General features: G+C 43.4%; 1 protein-coding gene across 1 annotated transcript in view; it reads right to left on the bottom strand.

The window, feature by feature from the left end:
- LOC122550340 (uncharacterized) overlaps positions 1–22,172 on the bottom strand; it is a 121,326-nt gene that overhangs the window by 82,717 nt on the left and 16,437 nt on the right. Inside the window, exons 5-6 of the mRNA XM_043691068.2 lie at positions 10,121–10,138; positions 2,530–2,556 (exon numbers count right to left, since the gene is read on the bottom strand). Coding sequence (XP_043547003.2) covers positions 2,530–2,556; positions 10,121–10,138 — 45 coding nt within the window. The remainder of the gene's footprint in view (positions 1–2,529; positions 2,557–10,120; positions 10,139–22,172) is intronic.

The raw sequence follows: 22,172 nt of genomic DNA, 5'->3' as shown, positions 1-22,172 counted from the left end.
TTGTGGCACTCCACTGGTCCTTTAGTTTAAATCTCATTGTAATTTCCAGGTTCACTCTCCTGAACATTCTAACTTTAATCAGCTAACAGAAGGGTCTCAGAACCAAATTCAAAGTGATCTCCACATCCATAATGGAAATTCAGATCCATGAGTATAGATTTCAGAAACTGGCACAAAGGTTTGCTTCAGAGATGATTGGATAGAGTCATAAAATTGCCTTACAAGTTTAGTATCTGAGTAAAAATCCACTTCTAAACATTTTGCATACAAATTAGGTATTATTAACCAACCATAGCAGAATATCGTGCCTTTTACAAGTTGGGGACAGGCCCTCTACTTTATCCTCGTGTCAGGTTAGGCCCCAAACCTGGCTTCTCGCTACCTTTGTAATGAAGTTACAGTATTTCCATGAAGTGAATTTGTCAGGTCAATGCAAGGTAAGAAGATAGAATGAATATTGCAAGTGCCATGGGCTTGAATAACCAAATATATTTTCAAAGAACAAGAAACAGTACAACACAGGATCAGGCCCTTCAGCAAACCAAGCCTGCGCCGACACATGTGCCTTTCTCAACTTTTTCTCCTGTGTTCTAGATTAGATTAGATTAGATTACTTACAGTGTGGAAACAGGCCCTTCGGCCCAACAAGTCCACACCGCCCCGCCGAAGCGCAACCCACCCATACCCCTACATTTACCCCTTACCTAACACTACGGGCAATTTAGCATTGCCAATTCACCTGACCTGCACATTTTTGGACTGTGGGAGGAAACCGGAGCACCCGGAGGAAACCCACGCAGACACGGGGAGAACATGCAAACTCCACACAGTTAGTCGCCTGAGGCGGGAATTGAACCCGGGTCCCTGGCGCTGTGAGGCAGCAGTGCTAACCACTGTGCCACCGTGCCGCCCACCGTTCTCCATAGTATTATCAGATCCTTTTAATTTATTGTTGCAATATTGTAAAATTTCAGCTGGTGTTTCTCCCAATAGACAATCACAACTTCACCTGAAACCCTGGTGTAATGACATAAACAGCTTTTTAACTTATAGACACCAGTTCCAGCTACACTTTCAACGAGGTCAAAAATGCAACAGATACATTTAAAGAATCCAGTGACAATTCTGTCCCATTGTCAACTGGATCAACAATTGCAGACATCAACAATTTCAATTATAAGGTTTTGTGGCTCTGTGATAGTCTTCCCTACCTCGAGGTCAGAATGTCTGGGTTCAAGTCTCACCTACCCCAGACTTACGCTATAATGTGTCTCAGTAGGTTGATTAAAATATCTACAATAGAAATGGTTGGAGATCGAGTAAGCTCTAATGCAGAAACTATTTAAATACAATAATAGCTGGAGAGAGCTACTGTTGGACCTGGAGGTGCACTGAGATACCAACATATCTTGATTTCTTTTAAATGCTCATGTAAATATTGTTATTGTGTGGTGGCAGTGTATAGAAATTCTTCAATGTGATTTAATGGCAGTATTTGTCTATCAAAGCATTCCTCATTTCTAAACTTACGTTTCTCAGCCAAGCTTGTCTCACTACAACTTGCCGTCGCTGCTAATGAGTAACAAAAAAGGTCAGTACAAAGTAAATTCCATTGTTGACAGAACATAAGGCAATTTTGGTCCCAAACCTTTTGAAAATATTGAATTAGTCTGGAGTACAACTTCATACATAATAATATTCTAATATCCTGCCCAAATGACCATTTTCCATGTTTGCTGTTGAATATGGATGACACTGCCAAGGCTGCGATATAAGCCCATGCCTAGTTGCCCAGTGAAGGTGTAGATGGGGCTTTTCTTTGACCTACTTAACTTTTTAACAGTGGTGGTACTCACACATTAACATTATCATAAGGAAAAAACTTGGATTTATATCATCCCTTTCACACCTAAGGACACCTCAAAATGCTTTATAGATGATGATGTTTGAAGTGTAGTCACTGACATAATGTAGGCAGCCACTCTCTGATGGTGATTGTAACCAGATCATTTTCAGTTGAGGCCAAGACAGCAGACAGATGGCCTCTGTACCATTTTGTGGGCAGATACATGGGCCATCTATCCATTTGAGAGGGCAGAGACAATTTCAATTCAATGCTGCATCTGAAAGATGACACTCTACAAATTACTGCACTGGAAATTGTCAGCTGAAATACTGTGCAAAAATCTCTGGAGTGGAACTTGAACCCACATCCTTCTGACCTGAGATGAGGATTAACAGTGCCGTGATTGTCACACATAAATCATGACATCTAAAGCCAGTCGGTCATCCTTAATATCCACACCTTGCAGTGTTTCCCTGCAAAGGAGGCTGGACAAACCACTTCTTCAGACAACTAGAACTGAGGCAATGGCCACTAAAGAGCAGATAACTCAATTTATATCGGAATCAAATTTGGGCTGTTCTGGTCTGTAAGACGTTTATGCCTCTATTAATTATGTTATTAGCATTTTGCATAATGTTTTTAAAAACACAACCAAACTTTCACTTGTCAAATTGTTAACTTACCACCTCCCTCTGCTCCTTCAGGTGGCTCTACAAGAGAGAACAAAGCAATAAATCAACACAAAACATCCATAATAAAGCTAACTACAATACAGAAAATATTTAATATTTCTGTGTTAAAGGCAAAGTATTGAAAAATTTACAGATGATGTAGCTGAGAGATGTGCATGAGGATCGTGAAGAATCCCCATCACAGCAAATTCTGAAGAACTTACCTCGCAAGTTAAAGATTCCACAGGGCACTTTCCCTCCCTCCTGGAAGTCTCCATTTAAACCAGAGAATTTATCAGGTACTGATGAAATTATGTAAATAATTACGCAGGAAAGTTAAGATATTAAATAGATAGTCGAACCCCTGAGTACCTATTCATCTATTCAAATTATTCACATTGGAGGTAGTGGCATAGCAGTAATGTCATGATACTAGCAATCCAGAACCTCAAGGTAATATCCTGGGGACAAGAACTCAAATCCAGTCATGGCAGATGGTCAATTTCAATTTTGGTAAGGTGGCAATAGTCTGTAATTTTAAATATCCAACATAACAGCCGTCAATTGTTGTAAAATCCAGATCCAATCCTCCAACTCAGCACCGCCCTCTTGACCTGTCCCACCTGTTCATCTTCATTCTCACCTATCCACTCCATCCTCCCTACCAACCCTATCACAAGCCCCCTCCACCTGCATTCACCTATCGCCTTCCCAGCTACCTTCCCTGGTATTGTCTACATGTGATGCCAGACCTAACCACCGTCTTTTAACCACCGTCTGGGCAAGTGAGGATGGGCAATAAATTCCCTAACCAGTGACACCCATGTGTGAGTCATGTATGGCACATACATGTTTCACAAACTCTCAACTATAATTCCCAAAGATGACTTAAACTCCCCAGACCGTACACTGACAACCCCTTTTCTTCCTTTGGGACCTGACACCTCTTTTCTTGACCATACCTGACAGCCTCTTCCTCCAGTCTTGAACAATCCTTCCTCTGCTCCAAACTCTGCCTCCCCACCACACCGCCCCAAACACCCTTTCCCTGCTCCAGACCCAGCACATCCTTTCTCTCTCTCAGAACCACAGCCCCAATCCTCTGCTCTGGACCTGCTACATTCCCCACTCTGGAACTAGTGGCCTTCATTCCCCAGCTTCAGGCCCATCAGCCCTCTCCTACTTAAGAATGTTCTGGAGATAATCTACATACACCCCCAAGATTCCCTTTTGCCAGACACGATACTCACTCACTGGAATTGATATTTCCCACCCAGTCTAACTGAAACATTCATTACCTACCTGGTCCCCTGGCATTTTACCTGCTAGCCACTTGGTACCCGATCTACCTGGCACTCCGCATCCTTTACCAACCTGCAATCTTTATTCCAGCCTCCCAATAACCGACTTACCTGGCACCCTTTCCAGCTGATTGCTGTGAAAAGGGGGCATGGTTTGCCTTCCCTAACACTGAGGAAACTTTTAGAGTAGAAATCTGCCTTTCTAAAGACATCTTGATTGGAATCTTATAGAAATACAGAAGCACAGACGATACGGGCAGGAGTGGGTCCCTCGAGCCTGCAATACCATTCAATATGATCCTGGCTGATCATGCAATCTCAATATCCCATTCTCACTTTCTCTCCATGTCCCTTGATTCCTTTAGCTGCAAGGGTGATACCTAACTCCCTCTTGAATGTATCTAATGAACTGGTACCAACAGCTTCCTGTGGGAGAGAATTCCACAAGTTCACAACTCTCTGAGTGAAAAAGTTCTTCCTCATCTTAGTCCTGAATGGCTTACTACTTGTTCTTAGACTGTGACCCCTAGTTCTAGACTTCCCTGGGATGGCGATAGAAGGATATAGGTGGGGGGTGATTGTGATAGGTCGGTGGGGAGGGTGGAGCCGATAGGTGGGAAGGAAGGTTGGATGGAGGTGAGGGGGGAGGTGTGGGCACCCCTTGTGGCAGGAAAGGTCCAAGGCCTCAAAAGATGTTTCCACATCCAACAGAGATATTTCTGTACATCCACCCACCTCATCTACTGTGTCCATTTCTATCAATGTGGTCTCCTTTACATCAGGGAGACAGGATGCCAACTCACGGAGCGTCTCGGGAACATCGCTGGGACACACAGACCCAACAACCCCACTGCCCTGTGGCCGATCACTTCAACTGCCCCTCCCATTTCACCAAGGACATGTTAGCACTGGGCCTCTTCCACAACCAAATCCAAGCCACCCAGCGACTAGAGAGGGAAAGCCTCATTTTCCGCCTTGGGACCCCCCAACCATATAGCGCCAACGTCAACTTCACTAGTTTCTGAATCTCCCCTCTTCTCACCTCATCCCAGATCCAACCCTTCAACTCAGCACCGCCCTCTTGACCTGTCCCACCTGTTCATCTTCATTCTCACCTACCCACTCCATCCTCCCTACCGACCCTATCCCCCTCCACCTGTATTTACCTATCGCCTTCCCAGCTACCTTCCCCCCTCAGCCCGAACCCACCCCACTATTTGTCACTCAGCCTCCTTCCACCCTCCTCCCCTACCCATATTACTGATGAAGGGCTTATGCCTGAATATCGACTCTCCTGCTCCTGGGATGCTGCTTGACCTGCTGTGCTTTTCCAGCACCACCTCTTTTGACTCTGACTCTGCAGCTTCTGCAGCCCTCACACTCACATGTATAACCGCATCAGAGATTTCTATTTTTGCAAAAAAAAACAGGCAGAATGGCAATCTGTGTGAAACTGCCACTCCATGGAAAATCCAGATACAGAATTAGCATTAGAATCTCTGCAATGTGGAAACAAGCTATTTGGCCCAACAAGTCCACACTGACCCTCTGAAAAGTAACACACCCAGATACAATTGGTCTGCCATCACTTTATTCTTACCCTGTCTCTGACTGCAAGGGTCCTAGATTTATCTTCACTAACCTTTTACTCTTCACATACCTATAGAGGCTTTTACAATCAGTTTGTATGTTCCATGCAAGCTTACACTTGTACTTTATCTTTCCTCGCTTAATTAATCCCATTTTCTTGCTTTGCTGAAATCTAAACTGCTCTCAATTCTCAGGTTTGATATGCTGTTTTTGGTCAATTTGTGTGCCAATTTGTAATTCTAATATTACACCAAATTTCCCCTGTTAGCTGTAATCAGGCCAGATAGGAATAAAGAATTGTTGCAGTTCTTCCATGCACCCTTTGAAAGAGGGTGGTGGAGGAGGGTTGTTTTTCAGACTGGAGGCCTGTGACCAGCGGTGTGCCACAAGGATCAGTGCTGGGTCCATTACTTTTCATCATTTACATAAATTATTTGGATGTGAACATAGGAGTTATAGTTAGTTAAGTTTGCAAATGACACCAAAATTGGAGGTATAGTCAACATCGAAGAAGGTTACCTCAGAGTAAAACAGGATCTTGATCAGATGAGCCAATGGACTGAGGAGTGGCAGATGGAGTTTAATTTAGATGAATGTGAGGTGCTGCATTTTGGAAGAGCAAATCAGAGCAGGATGTATACACTTAACGGTAAGGTGCGAGGGAGTGTTGCTGAACAAAAAGACCTTGGAGTGCAGGTTCATAGATCCTTGAAAGTAGAGTCGCAGGTAGATAGGATCGCGAAGGAGGTGTTTGGAATGCTTTCCTTTATTGGTTAGAGCATTGATTATAGGAGTTGGGAGGTCATGTTGCAGCTGTACAGGATATTGGTTAAGGCACTTTTGGAACACTGCGTGCAATTCTGGTCTCCTTCGTTGGAGGGTTTGAGCTATAGGAAGAAGGCCAATCATGGGCCGACGGGCCTGTTATGTGCTGTATTTTTTTATGCTCTATAGGGAGAGGCTGAATAGGCTGGGGCTGTTTTCCTGAAGTATTGGAGGCTGAGGGGTGGCCTTATAGAGGTTAATAAAATCATGAAGGTCACAGATAGGATAAATAGACAAGGTCCTTTCCCTGGGGTGGGGAAGTCCAGAACTAGAAGACATAGGTTTATGGTGAGAAGGGAAATATATAAAAGGGACCTAAGGGGCAACTCATTCACATAGAGGGTGGTGTGTGTTTGGAATGAGCTGCCAGAAGCAGTGGTAGAGGCTGGTACAATTACATCATTTAAAAGGCATCTGGATGGGTATATGAATAAGAAGGGTTTAGAGGGATATGGGCCAAGTGTTGGCAAATGGGACTAGATTAGGTTAGGACAGCTGGTCACCATGGACAGGTTTAGATTAGATTAGATTAGATTACATTACATTACAGTGTGGAAACAGGCCCTTCGGCCCAACAAGTCCACACCGACCCGCCGAAGCGCAAACCACCCAGACCCCTACATTTACCCCTTACCTAACACTACGGGCAATTTAGCATGGCCAATTCACCTGACCTGCACATCTTTGGACTGTGGGAGGAAACCGGAGCACCCGGAGGAAACCCACGCAGTCACAGGGAGAATGTGCAAACTCCACACAGTCAGTCACCTGAGGCGGGAAATGAACCCGGGTCTCTGGCGCTGTGAGGCAGCAGTCCTAACCACTGTGCCACCGTGCCGCCCATAAAAGTTGGACTTAAGGGTCTGTTTCCATGCTGTACATATCTATGACTCAATGCTTATCCACCATTACCCCTTTGAATAAAACTCCCCAGTTTATAATATCCAGCTCTCATTTCATGCTATTGTAGTTTCCTCTGTTTAGATTCAGGTTCTAGACACAGAATCAACAATGTCATGCTGCCTTTGAAGATTTATTTTATATTATAATCAGTTTTCCCTCTGGGGGCCTCACACACCTAGATTTCAAAAGTTCCTTTCTCATGACACAATATCCAATCTAGAATGGCCTGTTCCCTGGATGGTTTCTCAATGTATTAATCCAAAAAACATATCATACACACTGCGGGAATTCTTCCTCCCCAATGATACTTTTATGAATTTGATTTGTCCAATCTACATGCACATTATAGCTGCCCAATATTACACCTGTACCTTTATTGCTTACAACTATAATTTCATGTTTAATGCTTTCTCCATCAATGTGACTATATTTTGGGGTAAATGTACAAACCTCCTCCCCACCTCCTCATCTTGGTGTTTCTAAGCTCTACCCATACAGATTCCACTTCACTGGATCTAATATGTTTACCTCACTATTGCATTAATATCATCTTTAACCAGAGTAAGCCACTTTGCCCCTCAACCCAACTATGTCATTCCACTTGGACATGGCTAATATTGTAGTTCAATACTTAGATTAGTTCACAGGTCAACGCAACATTGAGGGTCGTAGGGCCTGTTCTGCACTACTGTATTGTTCTACGTTCCATAACACCACTTATCTGCAATATCCCATAACCTTTCATATCTTTCATATTTGGAAATCTACCTAACTTTGTACTAAAAAGAACTCAATGATCAGGATTCCACAACCCTACAGGGTACAGAATTCGAAAGTTTCATACCCTTCTGAGTGCAGATAATCCTCCTCATTCATCTTGGATTCATTTTGAGACATATCTCCTGATTCTAGTTCCCGCACCCAAGCCGTGGAAATCGTTTTGTATGCCTCAGTTAGACCCATCTTTGATTCTTCTAAACTCTGGAGATTACACAGCCTGACAGATCAAGCTCTCCACATAAGATGACCTCATTATGAAGTGGAGAAGGTGAGACAATATTTCTGACTGTCACAGTTTATCAAGGGCACTAAAGCAAACACTGTAAAATGCAGAGATAGTGAAATCATTTAAAAGCTTTTCCACCACTAGTTCCAATTCTATTTTTGTGAACCTTTATAGTGGACTTTCAGTGAGTACTGTAGACAGTTGAGAAAACATAATGCACATTGATGTTTAAATACAAACCAGGAGAACCTACACTTGCTGTAAATCAGAAACAAAAAAAGAAATTACTGGAAAGACTCAGCAGGTCTAGCAGCATCTGTGGAGAGAAATCAAAGTTAAAGTTTTGGGTCAGGAACTCCTTTGTCAGAACTAGAGTTCTGCCAAACCTGCAGAGTTTTTCTAGCAATTTCTGTTTTTATTTAAATTTTGCTCACTGCAATCAAATACTATATCACAACAAAACCAATTTATACCAGGTTATCAAAACACAAGTAACCACTGGCTTAATTCTTTCTTCATTTCAGATGGAACTTACTATTCTGGCCTTTTATTTAGAGGGTTGAAGGATAATGACGCAGAAGTTATGCTTCAGTTATACAAAACAGTCATTAGACCCCAGGTGAAGTACTGAGCAGATCTGGGTGCCACACCATAGAAAGGTTATATTGGTCTTGGAGGGAGGACAACATAGGTTTCAAAAAATGACACCTGGACTTCTGGGATTCATGTATGAGGACAGATTAAATTAGGCCTGTTTTGTTGAGAATTTAGAGGTTAAGAGGTGTTCTCACTGCAGTCTTCAAGGTCAAAAAGTGTGGCGGTGGAAAAGCGTCAGACAGCTCCGAAGAGATGTTAGGAAGCATGTCGACACACAAAGGATGGTGGATATTTGAAACACTTTTCCAGAAAAGGCAACGGATGCAGGATCAGTTGTTAATTTTAAATTTGAGATGGATTTTATTTTAAACAAAGGAATTAAAGGATATGGACCAAAGACAGGTGTACAGAGTTGGGCCATTAATCAGCTATGATCTCATTGAATGGTGGAACAGAATGGAGGGGCTGAATGCTGAATGGCCTACTCCTGTTCCTATGTTCCTCTATGATCCTACCTCCTCTGCTCCATGTGTACTTCACACACAATAAAAGCAATTAGCCAGCATGTATCCCCTCCCACACACACAGTGAAACCAACATGAGTACAAATAAGGAATTCTGCAAGTAATATAAGAAAGTAGTGTATGACAAACAGTAGCTCAAACCCACTCTAATGGTCAATAAGCTTATGGCTGATCTATAACAGAGCTCTGTTTAGTTGCCTATTTTTCAAATTCCTTGTTGTCTTTGCCCAACTAGGGCTCAAACTTCCTTTGCAAAAACTCCTTTGGAGATTTCCTCAATGGTTCCTTTTTGATTTTCAGGGCTTACATTTTGGTTTTCAGGACTCCACTTTTCATTCTCACCAACTTCTTTAGAAGGTGATACATTCACATCGTAGCATTACTTTTGTATCGGTGTTGAATTTTTTTAAGGTTTCTTTCTTTAGATAGAAAGGGAGCACAAATACAAAAGGTTGTATGCATACTATTAACCTTGGAATCCATGAGCAAGGAACTGGTATTCAGCTTCTATCAATAATTTTATATATAAGATGATTTTGTTATTTTATTATGAATACATTTTCCATATTCCATATCCAAAATTAAAATTCTAACCACTCAACACAAGGCAACCCATTGGCATTGAGTTTCACATCTTTTTGCCCACTTATGTTTCACAGGCTCTTTTGCAGATTGCAAGAGTGAATTCTCTTGTCACTCCTGTATATCTTGAACCCTGTACCCAAAAAATACGTGTTAATTTTGTCTTAAATTTCAACTGACCCAACATGTGCAGGCCACAAAATCAGATCTTAATATTGTGCGTGGCACTTTTTAAAAATGCAGCCAAAATTTCAATTCACAAATTTTTAACTTACCACCGCCCTCTGCTCCCTCTGCAAGAGAGAAAAGTACAAGAAATCAGTGCAAATTGTACACAATAAAGCTGTCCAAAGTTCCTAAAATATCAAATGTTTCAATGTTGATTTGCAGTACTCAAATAGAAAATGAATATAAAACATAAAGAAGACATGGTATTTCAAAGGATAGCTGGAGCCCAAGCTGTAACATTTTAGTGTGTATCCATTTTCACTATCTGTTGTTCAAAATAGCAGCTTTGTATTTTGCAGTTTTCATGGACTGGCTAAGATGCCACCTCTGATTGCTATGATTTAACAAATGTAATAGGCAGCCAATTCCTCAAAAGCATATAGGACTGTGTAAAGGATATTTTCAGAATAACATTGTATAAGCTCCAATTTCAATTTTTATATCTTCATAATTAACTTGTCGTGAGCACTATAAACAGCAGTTTAAAGCTCAATGCAGTTCTCATATTTAACTATTGTTTACTGCTTATGTGGTGTAAATATTTTTTCTCACTTATCAACCATAAATGTCTGAACATTCTTCAGGTCCTGCCCATGGACCCAGGCTGTTTCAATAAAAGGAGCAACTGTGTAATCATCAATGAACATCCCATTCCTGACTTTATAATGGAAGGTATATTATTGATTAAACAGCTGAAGACATGCTTGCTTTCATTGGTCAGAGCAATAAGTATGGAAGTTGGGATGTCTTGTTGCAGATGTACATGACATTGGTGAGGCCACATTTGGAGTACTGCCCGTAGTTCTGGTCACTCGACTATAAAAAGGATATTATCTAACAATGATGTGGCAGTGTCGGTGTTGGACTGGGGTGGACAAAGTTAACAACCACACAACACCAGGTTATAGTCCAACGGGTTTATTTGGAAGTACTAGCTTTCGGAGAGCTGCTCCTTCATCAGGTAACTAGTGGGACATGATCATGAGACACAGAATTTATATCTAAAAGATCACAGTGTCATGTAACTGATACGATATATTGAACACACCTAAATTGCTGTTAAGTCTTTCATGGAATGTAGGTATCGATTTATTAATGTGTAAATTTCAGAACTTATTTCAAGTCACATTCCCAAGATAACTTGTTTTATATAAAAAAAGGTGACATCTCAGCTCAGACAATGCATTAGTGTGACATGCAGGCCGGGCCGCACTGCAGGTGACCCCACTACACTATACATTTTCACAAACATTTCACACACATGCACACTTATGCACATACTCTTACATGCTCCCACACTCACGAAGACCCACTCTCATACACACACTATCTCTCAGACACAGACTCATTCACCCCAACACACTCTCACCCACGCATCCAGGTTTATACTCTGTTACACTCATGCACACACTCTTCAGAGCATGCACACACACACTCACACATTCATGCCTAAACACACACACATACACACACACACACTCTCTCACACTCTCTCCCAGTCCCTCACACACACACACATATAATTCATAGAATCATAGAGATGTAAAGCACAGAAACAGACCCTTCAGTCCAACTCGTCCATACCGACCAAATATCCCAACCCAATCTAGTCCCACCCGCCCATATCCCTGCAAACCCTTCCTATTCATATACCCATCCAGATGCCGTTTAAAAACTGTAATTGTACTAACCTCACCACTTCCTCTGGCAGCTCATTCCATACACGCACCACTCTCTAAGTGAAAAAGTAGCTCCTTAGGTCTCTTTTATATCTTTCCCCTCTCACCCTAAACCGATGCCCTCTAGCTCTGGACTCTCCCAACTCAGGGAAAAGACTTTGTCTATTTATTCTATCCATGACCCTCATAATTTTGTAAACCTCTATGAGGTGACCCCTCAGCCTCCGATGCTCCAGGGAAAACAGCCCCAGTCCCTATAGCTCAAATCCTCCAAACCTGGCAACATCTTTGTCAATCTTTTCAGAACCCTTTCAAGTTTCACAAATTCCTTCCGACAGCAAGGAGACTAGAATTACACGCAATAATCCAAAAGTGGCTTAACCAATGTCCTGTACAGCCTCAACATGACCTCCCAACTCCTGTACTCAATACTCTGACTAATAAAGGAAAACATACCAAGCACCTTTTTCACTATTATATGCACCTGCGACTACTTTCAAGGAGCTATGAACCTGCACTCCAAGGTCTCTTTGTTCAGCAACACTCCCCAGGACCTTACCATTCAGTGTATAAGTCCTGCCTTGATTTGCTATTCTAAAATGCAGCACCTCGCATTTATTTAAATTAAATTCCTCCTGCACTCCTCAGCCCATCGACCTATCTGATCAACATCCCGTTGTAATCTGAGGTAACCTTCTTCACTATCCACTACACCTCCAATTTTGGTGTCATCTGCAAACTTACTAATTATACGTCTCATGCTCACATCCAAATCATTTTTATAAATGACAAAAAGTAGTGGACCCACTACTGATCTTGTGGCACCCCACTGGTCAAAGACCTCCAGTCTGAAAAACAACCCTCCACCACCACCCTCTGTCTTCTATTTTAAGCCAGTTCTGTATCCAAATGGCTAGTTCTCCCTGTAATCCATGAGGTCTAACCTTGCTAACCAGCCTCCTATGGGGAACCTTGTCAAACGCTTTACTGAAGTCCATATAGATCATGTCTACACTCTGCCCTCATCAATCCTCTTTGTTACTTCTTCAAAAAACTCCATCATGATTTATGAGACATGATTTCCGACACACATAGCCATGTTGACCGTCCCTAATCAGTCCTTGCCTTTCCAAATACATGTACATCATGTCCCTCAGGATTCCCTCCAACAACTTGATCAAAACTGACGTCAGGCTCACTGGTGTATAGTTCCCTGGCATGTCCTTACCACCTTTCTTAAATAGTGGCACAATGTTAGCCAACCTCCAGTCTTCTGGCACCTCATCTGTGACTATCGATGATACAAATATCTCAGCAAGAGTCCCACCAATCATTTCCATATCTTCCCACAGACTTCTAGGGTACACCTGATCAGGTCCTGGGGATTTATCTGCTTTTATGCGTTTCAAGTCATCCAGCACTTTTTCCTCTGTAATATGGACATTTTTCAAGCTGTCACCTTCTATTTCCCTACATTCTATATCTTCCATGTCCTTTTCCACAGTAAGCACCAATGCAAAATACTCATTTAGTACCTCCCCCATCTCCTGCAGCTCCACTCAAAGTCTATAGGGTGAATTTGAATTTGCAGCATTGTATTTGCAGGTACATTCTATTTTGTTCAAAAAGCGCACAATCTGCAGGCAGTCAATCCTTGTGGCATTTTATAAATTCCTACTTTGGACGTAGAACCAGTCTGACTCAAAGTTGGAATACTGATAGAGTCTATCCAAACACCATTGTCTGAGCTGAGATGTCACCTTTTTTTATAAAATCTTAAGTTATCTCGGGAGTGTGACTGAAAGAAGGTCTGGGATTTACACATTAATGAGTCACAACCTGCAACCCATTGTAAAAAATGAAAGATTTAACAGAAATCTAGGTATGTTCAATATATCATATCAGTTGCACAACACTATGACCTTTAACTATAAATTTTGTGTCTTATGATCCTGCCTCACTAGTTACCTAATGGAGTAGTGCTCCGAAAGCTAGTACTTCCAAATAAACCTGTTGACTATACCCTGAGTGTTGTGTACTGTTAAACTAGAAAGAGTGTAAAAAAGACTTACTATGATGCTACCTGGACTGGAAGGTTTGAGTTATAAGACGTTGCATAGGCTGGGACCTTTTTCCTGGAGTATAGGAGACTGAAGGGTGACCTTCTAACTTTTTGGAAGAGCAGGGTCGGATTAGAACAAGTCAACATGGATTTAGTAAGGGGAGGTCGTGCCTGACAAACCTGTTGGAGTTCTTTGAAGAGGTGACAAGTAGGTTAGACCGGGGAAACCCAGTGGATGTGGTCTACCTAGACTTCCAAAAGGCCTTTGATAAGGTGCCACACGGGAGGCTGCTGAGCAAGGTGAGGGCCCATGGTGTTCGAGGTGAGCTACTGGTATGGATTGAGGATTGGCTGTCTGACAGAAGGCAGAGAGTTGGGATAAAAGGTTCTTTTTCAGAATGGCAGCCGGTGACAAGCAGTGTCCCGCAGGGTTCAGTGTTGGGGCGCAACTGTTCACATTATATATTAATGATCTGGATGAGGGGACTGGGGGCATTCTAGCGAAGTTTGCCAATGATACAAAGTTAGGTGGACAGGCAGGTAGTACTGAGGAAGTGGAGAGGCTGCAGAAGGATCTAGACAGTTTGAAGGAGTGGTCCAGGAAATGGCTGATGGAATTCAATGTGAGCAAATGCGAGGTCTTGCACTTTGAAAAAAGAATAGAAGCATGGACTACTTTCTAAACGGTGAGAAAATTCGTAAAGCCAAAGTACAGAGGGATCTGGGAGTGCTAGTTGAGGATTCTCTAAAGGTAAACATGCAGGTTGAGTCCGTGATTAAGAAGGCGAATGCAATGTTGTCAATTATCTCAAGAGGGTTGGAATATAAAAGCACTCTTGTGCTACTGAGACTTTATAAAGCTCTGGTTAGGCCCCATTTGGAGTACTGTGTCCAGTTTTGGTCCCCACACCTCAGGAAGGACATACTGGCACTGGAATGTGTCCAGCGGAGATTCACATGGATGATCCCTGGAATGACAGGTCTAACATATGAGGAACGGCTGAGGATCCTGGGATTGTATTCATTGGAGTTTAGAAGATTAAGGGGAGATCTAATAGAAACTTACAAGATAATACATGGCTTGGAGAGTGTGGACGCTAGGAAATTGTTTCCGTTAGGAGAGGAGACTAGGACCCGTGGACACAGCCTTAGAATTAGAGGGGGTAAATTCAGAACAGAAATGCGGAGACATTTCTTCAGCCAGAGAGTGGTGGGCCTGTGGAATTCATTGCCATAGAGTGCAGTGGAGGCTGGGACGCTAAATGTCTTCAAGGCAGAAATTGATAAATTCTTGATGTCACAAGGAATTAAGGGCTACGGGGGAAATGTGGGTAAATGGAGTTGAAATGCCCATCAGTCATGATTGAATGGCGGTGTGGACTCGATGGGCCAAATGGCCTTACTTCCGCTCCTATGTCTTATGGTCTTATAGAGGTCTGAGAGGCATAGATAAAGTAGATAGCCAACAGTTTTCCCCATAGTAGAGGGCATAGATTTAGGGTGCCCGAGGTAGTGGTGGAGGTGAGTAAAAGTTTGTCATTTAAGAAACATTTAGATAGGTACATGGATGGGATATGTAGGGATATAGACAAAATGCACAAAAATGGGACTAGTTTAATTGTGAAAACTGGGTGGCAAAGATAATTTGGGCTGAAGGACCTGTTTCCATGCTGTAAACCCCTATGAATCTATGATCTCTAGACAGTAAATTCCACACTCTAACTGCTCACCGAGTGAAAAGTATTTCTCATATCACCCTTGCTTCTTTTATACATCACTTGAAAAATATGCTTCCTCATTCTTGTTACTTTTATGAGCAGGAACGGATTAATTAATCAGATTCCCTACATTGGAAACAGGCCCTTCGGCCCAACAAGTCCACACTGACCCTCCGAGAGTAACCCACCCAGACTCATTTCCTTCTGACTAATGCATCTAACACTATGGACAATTTAGCATGGCCAATTCACCTGACCTGTACATCTTTGGACTGTGGGAGGAAACCGGAGCACCCGGAGGAAACCCACACAGACACGGGGAGAATGTGCAAACTCCACACAGGCAATTGCCCGAGGCTGGAACAGAACCTGGGTCCCTGGTGCTGTGAGGCAGCATGCTAACCACTGAGCCACCGTGCCACTCCCAGTTACTTTACCTCCTACAACCACAAGTATTTTCCTTGTTTTTCCTGATTCCCACTGATTTCAATTTTGTGAGGCTCAATTCTTTTTAATGTAAAGGAATGTCTATCTCATCTCTTGAATTGAATTGTTTGTTCCTGACCTTTTTACAGATTTGGCCCAAGCATAAACCATTGTGGCAGAACCCAGGCTGAGCAGGGTGTTTCTCTATAGATGCTACTTGATAGCACTATTCACAATACCTTCCAGCACATTTCTAATGCTTGAGAGTAGACTGGTAGAGCAGTAACAGCCAGAATTTGGAAAATCCCAAAGCCTTTTATTCACATATAAGGAGCAAGAGGGTAACTAGAGAAAGGGTTGGCCCACTCAAGGAGAAAGGAGGGAAGTAATGCGTGGATTCAGAGAAAATGGGTGAAATACTTAATGAGTATTTTGCATCGGTATTCACTGAGGAGAGGGACATGTTGTATATTGAGGTTAGGGATAGATGTTTGAATACTCCAGGTCAAGTCAGCATAAGGAGGGAGGAAGTGTTGGGTATTCTAAAAGGCATTAAGGTGGACAAGTCCCCAGGAGCAGATGGGATCCATCCCTCAGGTTACTGAGGGAAGCAAGAGAGGAAATAGCTGGTGCCTTAACAGATATCTTTGTGGCATCCTTGAACATGAGTGAGGTTCCGGAGCACTGGAGAATTGTTAACGTTGTCCCCTTGTTTAAGAAGGGTAACAGGGATATTCCAGGTAATTATAGACCAGTGATCCTGATGTCAGTGGTAGGGAAGCTGCTGGAGAAGATACTGAGGGATAGGATCTATTTACATTTGGAAGAAAATGAGCTTATCAATGACAGACAACATGGTTTTGTGCAGGGAAGGTCATATCTTACCAACTTAATAGAATTATTTGAGGGAGTGACAAGGTTGATTGATGAGGAAAGGACTGTAGATGTCACATACATGGACTTCAGTAAGGTGTTTGATAAGGTTCCCCAAGGTAGGCTGATGGAGAAAGTGAAGTCGCATGGGGTCCAGGGTGTACGAGTTAGATGGATAGAGAACTGGCTGGGCACAGGAGACACAGAAGCGTAGTGGAAGGGAGTTTCTCAAAATGGAGAACTGTGACCAGTGGTGTTCCACAGGCATCCGTTTTAGGACCACTGTTGTTTGTGATATACATAAATGATTCGGAGGAAGGTATAGGTGGTCTGATTAGCAAGTCTGCAGATAACACTAAGATAGGTGGAGTATAGTGAAGGTGACATCTCTAGACTGCAGAACATAGATAGATTGGAGAGATAGGCTTAGAAATGGCAGCTGGAATTTAATCTGAGCAAATGTGAGGCGATGTATTTTGGAAGATCCAATTCAAGAGTGAACTATACAGTAAATGGAAAAGTCCTGGGCAAAATTGATGCACGGAGAGATCAGGGTGTTCCGGTGCATTGTTCCCTGAAGGTGGCAACGCAGGTCGATAGAGTGGTCAAGAAGGCATACGGCATGCTTTCCTTCACTGGACGGGGTATTGAGTACAAGAGTTGGCAGGTCATATTACAGTTGTATAAGACTGCTCTGGCCACATTTGGAATACTGCGTACAGTTCTGGTCACCACATTAACAAAAGGACTTGGATGCTTTGGAGAGGAGGTTTACGAGGATGTTGACTGGTGTGGAGGGCGCTAGCTATCAAGAAAGGTTGAGTAGATTTGGATTATTTTCATTAGAAACACAGAGGTTGAGGGGGGACCTGACTGAAGTCCCTCCCCTTCCTGGACCTCTCCATCTCCATTAATGACGACTGACTTGACACTGACATTTTTTACAAAACCACCGACTCCCACAGCTACCTGGATTACACCTCTTCCCACCCTACCTCCTGAAGAAATTCCATCCCCTATTCCCAATTCTTCCGCCTCCGCCGTATCTGGTCCCAGGAGGACCAGTTCCACCACAGAACACACCAGATGGCCTCCTTCTTTAGAGACCGCAATTTCCCTTCCCACGTGATTAAAGATGCCCTCCAGCGCATCTCGTCCACATCTCGCACCTCCGCCCTCAGACCCCACCCCTCCAACCGTAACAAGGTCAGAACCCCCCTGATGCTCACCTTCCACCATACCAACCTTCACATAAACCAAATCATCCGCCGACATTTCCACCACCTCCAAACAGATTCCACCACCAGGGATATATTTCCCTCCCCACCCACTTCCGCCTTACGCAAAGACCATTCACTCCGTGACTACCTGGTCAGGTCCACGCCCCCCTACAACCCACCCTCCCGTCCTGCCACCTTCCCCTGTCACCGCAGGAATTGCAAAACCTGCGCCCACACCTCTTCACTCACCTCCATCTAAGGCCCCAAAGGAGCCTTCCACATCCATCAAAGTTTTACCTGCACATCCACCAATATCATTCATTGTATCCATTGCTCCCGATGCGGTCTCCTCTACTTTGGGGAGACTGGACGCCTCCTAGTAGAGTGCTTTAGGGAACATCTCTGGGACACCCGCACCAATCAACCCCACCGCCCTGTGGCCCAACATTTCAACTCCCCCTCCTACTCAGCCGAGGACATGGAGGTCCTGGACCTTTTTCAACGTTGCTCCCTCACCATCCGACGCCTGGAGGAAGAACGCCTCATCGGCTCGGAACATTTTAACCCCAGGGCATCAATGTGGACTTCAACAGTTTCCTCATTTCCCCTTCCCCTACCTCACCCTAGTTCCAAACTTCCAGCTCAGCACTGTCCCCATGACTTGTCCTACCTGCCTATCTTCTTTTCCACCTATCCACTCCACCCTCTTTCCTGCCTCCCTCCACCCCCGACCTATCACCTTCATCCCCTCCCCCACTCACCTATTGTACTCTATGCTACTTTCTTCCCACCCCCATCCTCCTCTCATTTATCTCTCCACCCTTCAGGCACTCTGCCTGTATTCCTGATGAAGGGCTTTTGCCCGAAACGTCGATTTTACTGCTCCTCGGATGCTGGCTATAAGGTTAGCCTTATCAGGGGTTCAGAATGTTGTTCACTGTCTTTGCAGCATCCAGTAGTATTTGGCATTTTTTGACATGATGTCGATTAAAATATATTGGCTGAAGACTTGAATTTAACATGTTTAGGACCTCAAGAGTTGGCACTTTTAACCTAAGGTAGCTGCAAGTAGGGGGAGTCAAAAGGTGTGGTGCTGGAAAAGCATAGCAGGTCAAACTGGAGCCGAGGAGCAGGAGAGTCAATGTTTTGGGCATAAGCACTTCATCAGAAATGTGTAGGTGGAAAGGAGCTGAGAGATAAATATGGGAGTGGGGTGGGGGCGGTGGAAGGTTGGTGGGATAGTAATGGGTGGATGCAGGTGGGAGATAATTGTGATAGGTCGGTGAGGAGGGTGGAGTGGATAGGTGGGAAGGAAGATGGACAACTAGGATAGGTCAAGAGGGTGGTGCCAAGTTGGAGGGTGGCTTTTGGCAGGTGGCTTTGATCTGGCAGTGGAGGAGGTCCAGGAGTTTCATGTCTTTGGGGGAGTTGAAGTAGTTGGCCACAGGGCACTGGGGCTTTTTGGTGTATGCAGTCTAGAGATATTCCCTAAATGCTCCGCAAGTTGGTGTTCTGTCTCCCCAGTGCGGAGACCAATGAGGTGGGTGGATGTGCAGGAAAATCTCTGCCAGATTTGAAATGATCCTTTAGGGCCTTGGACAGAGGTGAGGGGAGGTGTAGGTGCAGGTTTTGCACCTCCATAAGTTTAGCCTGAGAGGGGAAAAATTAAAAGGGATCTAATGGGCAATTGTTTCACACAGTGGGTGGTGTGTGTATGGAATGAGCTACCTGAGAAAATGGTGGAGGCCGGTGCAATTACAACATTTAAAAGGCATCTGGATGGGTTTATGAATAGGAAGGTTTATAGAGTTATGGGCCAAATTTTGGCAAATGGGACCAGATTAGTTTAGGATATCTGGTCGGCATGGACGAGTTGGACCGAAGAGTCTGTTTCTGTGCTGTACATCTCTATGACTGTAAGTGCTTTAGCCTTGTGTTTGGATGGGCTGCGCCATCATTGAGGATGACAATGGTTAATTCACAATGGCATGTGACCAGACTGCAGGTGTAATCTGTTAGCTATGGATCGCCAACTTGGTCTATTTTGTTTTTTGTTTATGCTGTTTATCTTAGATGTAGTCCTGTGCTTTCTCTGTGGCAATATCGCAGCCAAACAGAGCCAACCTGTCTTGATGAGAAGCTTTGACAACATGCCCCCATATTTAGCAAAATTCTGAGTTGCATTTTCACCAGGTTAGGAAGTGAACTTTAGGTATACCATGTGATGCTACTGGCTTGCAAAGTTCACTATACCAAGATTGAACCCTTGGCTTAATAGCAATGGTAGGAAGGGCAGAACGACAAGACCAAGGCAAGTGATTGAGATGTTAGGGGGAGAGCACTTTGGGACCAATGTCCATAAATTCATTATTTTTAATATAATTATGGAAAAGAAGAGGCCTGATCAATAAGTTAAAGGCTTAAGTTAGGGCAAGTCCAATTTTGAGGACATTGGACAGAACATTTCAAAAGTGTGTTAGGATTTCAAAAGCGAGATTTCACAAAGCTAGTCCTTTTTTTCCTAAAAGCTGCTCCTCGGCTCAAGGAGACTCTGTCCTTGATTTTCTCAGAGGGGCAATAAACCGGGCCTGGCTTCTTACAGAGACGAAAAGGATTTTGAGAGGCCTTTTGTTTATATGTAAACAGATGAGACTTCAGGCCAAAGTGGTCAGGCCTTAGAGGTGACCTGTATAAAGAGAGGAGAGTGGTCAGCTCTCTAGCTGACCTGAGCTGAGCAGATTTAGTTCAGTCTGACCTGGTGAGAGGTTCAACAGGGAGCTGTGTGGAAACTCACTCTCTCTTTTTCCCCTTCAACTTCAACCTGTAAGCATGTGTTCCATTTATATTGATTATTAAAGGGAGCTTGCTTATTGGGACTGTTGTGTATATTCGGAAACCATAATTAACTCTAGTTGGATAAGTTGAGTTCTGCAGGGGTTCTTTATTCTGTTCTTTGTGTTTCATTGCATAACTTGGTGAATAATTTTTTGTCTGTTTTAAAATCTAGTAGTCAACCTAGTTATCTTGCTCTGGGTAATTTTTCACTGTACACTTACCGAAACAAATTGCAAACTTATGGTGTGGGGCTGCCTGTTTAAGAATATTTTGAGTGGGCTTTCCTAGTCCATAACAGAGATAATGAGATTTCAGGGACAGAACGTTCCTGTTAGTGTGAAGGGCAAAGCTGGCAGGAGTGGATGACTAAAGGTATTGAAGTTCTAGTCAAGAAAAAGGAGGCATATGTCAGATTTAAACAGCTGGGGTCAAGTGAATTCCTTGAAAAGTACAGGAGGTGTGGGAGTACACCGAAGAGGGAAATCAGGAGGGCAAAAAAGGGAGATAAGATAGATTTGGCAGAAAAGCTAAGGACAATCCAAAGGGATTCTACAAGTATATTAAGACCAAAAAAAGTAACTGGGGGAAAGAATAGCGCCCCTTAGACAATTTCCAGAGGCAAATCGAGGGCTGGAGCCCAGAGTGGGAGGCTGTCTGAGCCCAGGCTGGCCTGGGAGACATCTCCTGGATGTGAGGCCCAGAGGTGAATCTAGGTTAAAGGCGATCATGTGGAGGCAGTGAGGCTTCATGTTCTGAAGCGCAACGGGCATGACTTAGTAAAACGGAGTATAATTGAAAACTTTTATTCTTATTCTAGACTTTGAGTAAGTTGAGCACTTTTAAAATGTTGTACTCCTATGCTAAACCTTTTAGCGTGTTTTGAGAAGATTTGTAACTCAGGTTGAGGTTCTGGATGTAAGTTTGCTCTCTGAGCTGGAAGATTCGTTTTCAGACATTTCGTCAGCATACTAGGTAATATCTTCAGTGAGCCTCCGAATAAAGCACTGGTGATGAAGCCCCCTTTCTATTTATATACTTGAGGCTTCTAGGCTTGGTGATATCATTTCCTGTGGTGACATCATTTCCTATGGAGGTATCATTTCCTGTTCTTTTTCTCGGGGGTCGTAAATAGGATCCAAGTCAATGTGTTTGTTGATAGAGTTCCAGCTCAGAGAGAAAACCTACATCCAGCTCAACTCTTTCAATTCTGTATCAAATGCTTAAAGTATCTGCACCTTGGTATCCAGTACCTAAAATGGAGGCAAAGCGTTGACATTACAAACTTT

The sequence above is a fragment of the Chiloscyllium plagiosum genome, unplaced genomic scaffold (assembly GCF_037043375.1).
Source record: "Chiloscyllium plagiosum isolate Xiang-an unplaced genomic scaffold, Cpla_swu_hap1 HiC_scaffold_5, whole genome shotgun sequence".
Lineage (NCBI taxonomy): Eukaryota > Metazoa > Chordata > Chondrichthyes > Orectolobiformes > Hemiscylliidae > Chiloscyllium > Chiloscyllium plagiosum.
Note: the sequence above shows the minus strand (reverse complement) of the source record. Positions and strands in the feature narration are given on the sequence as shown.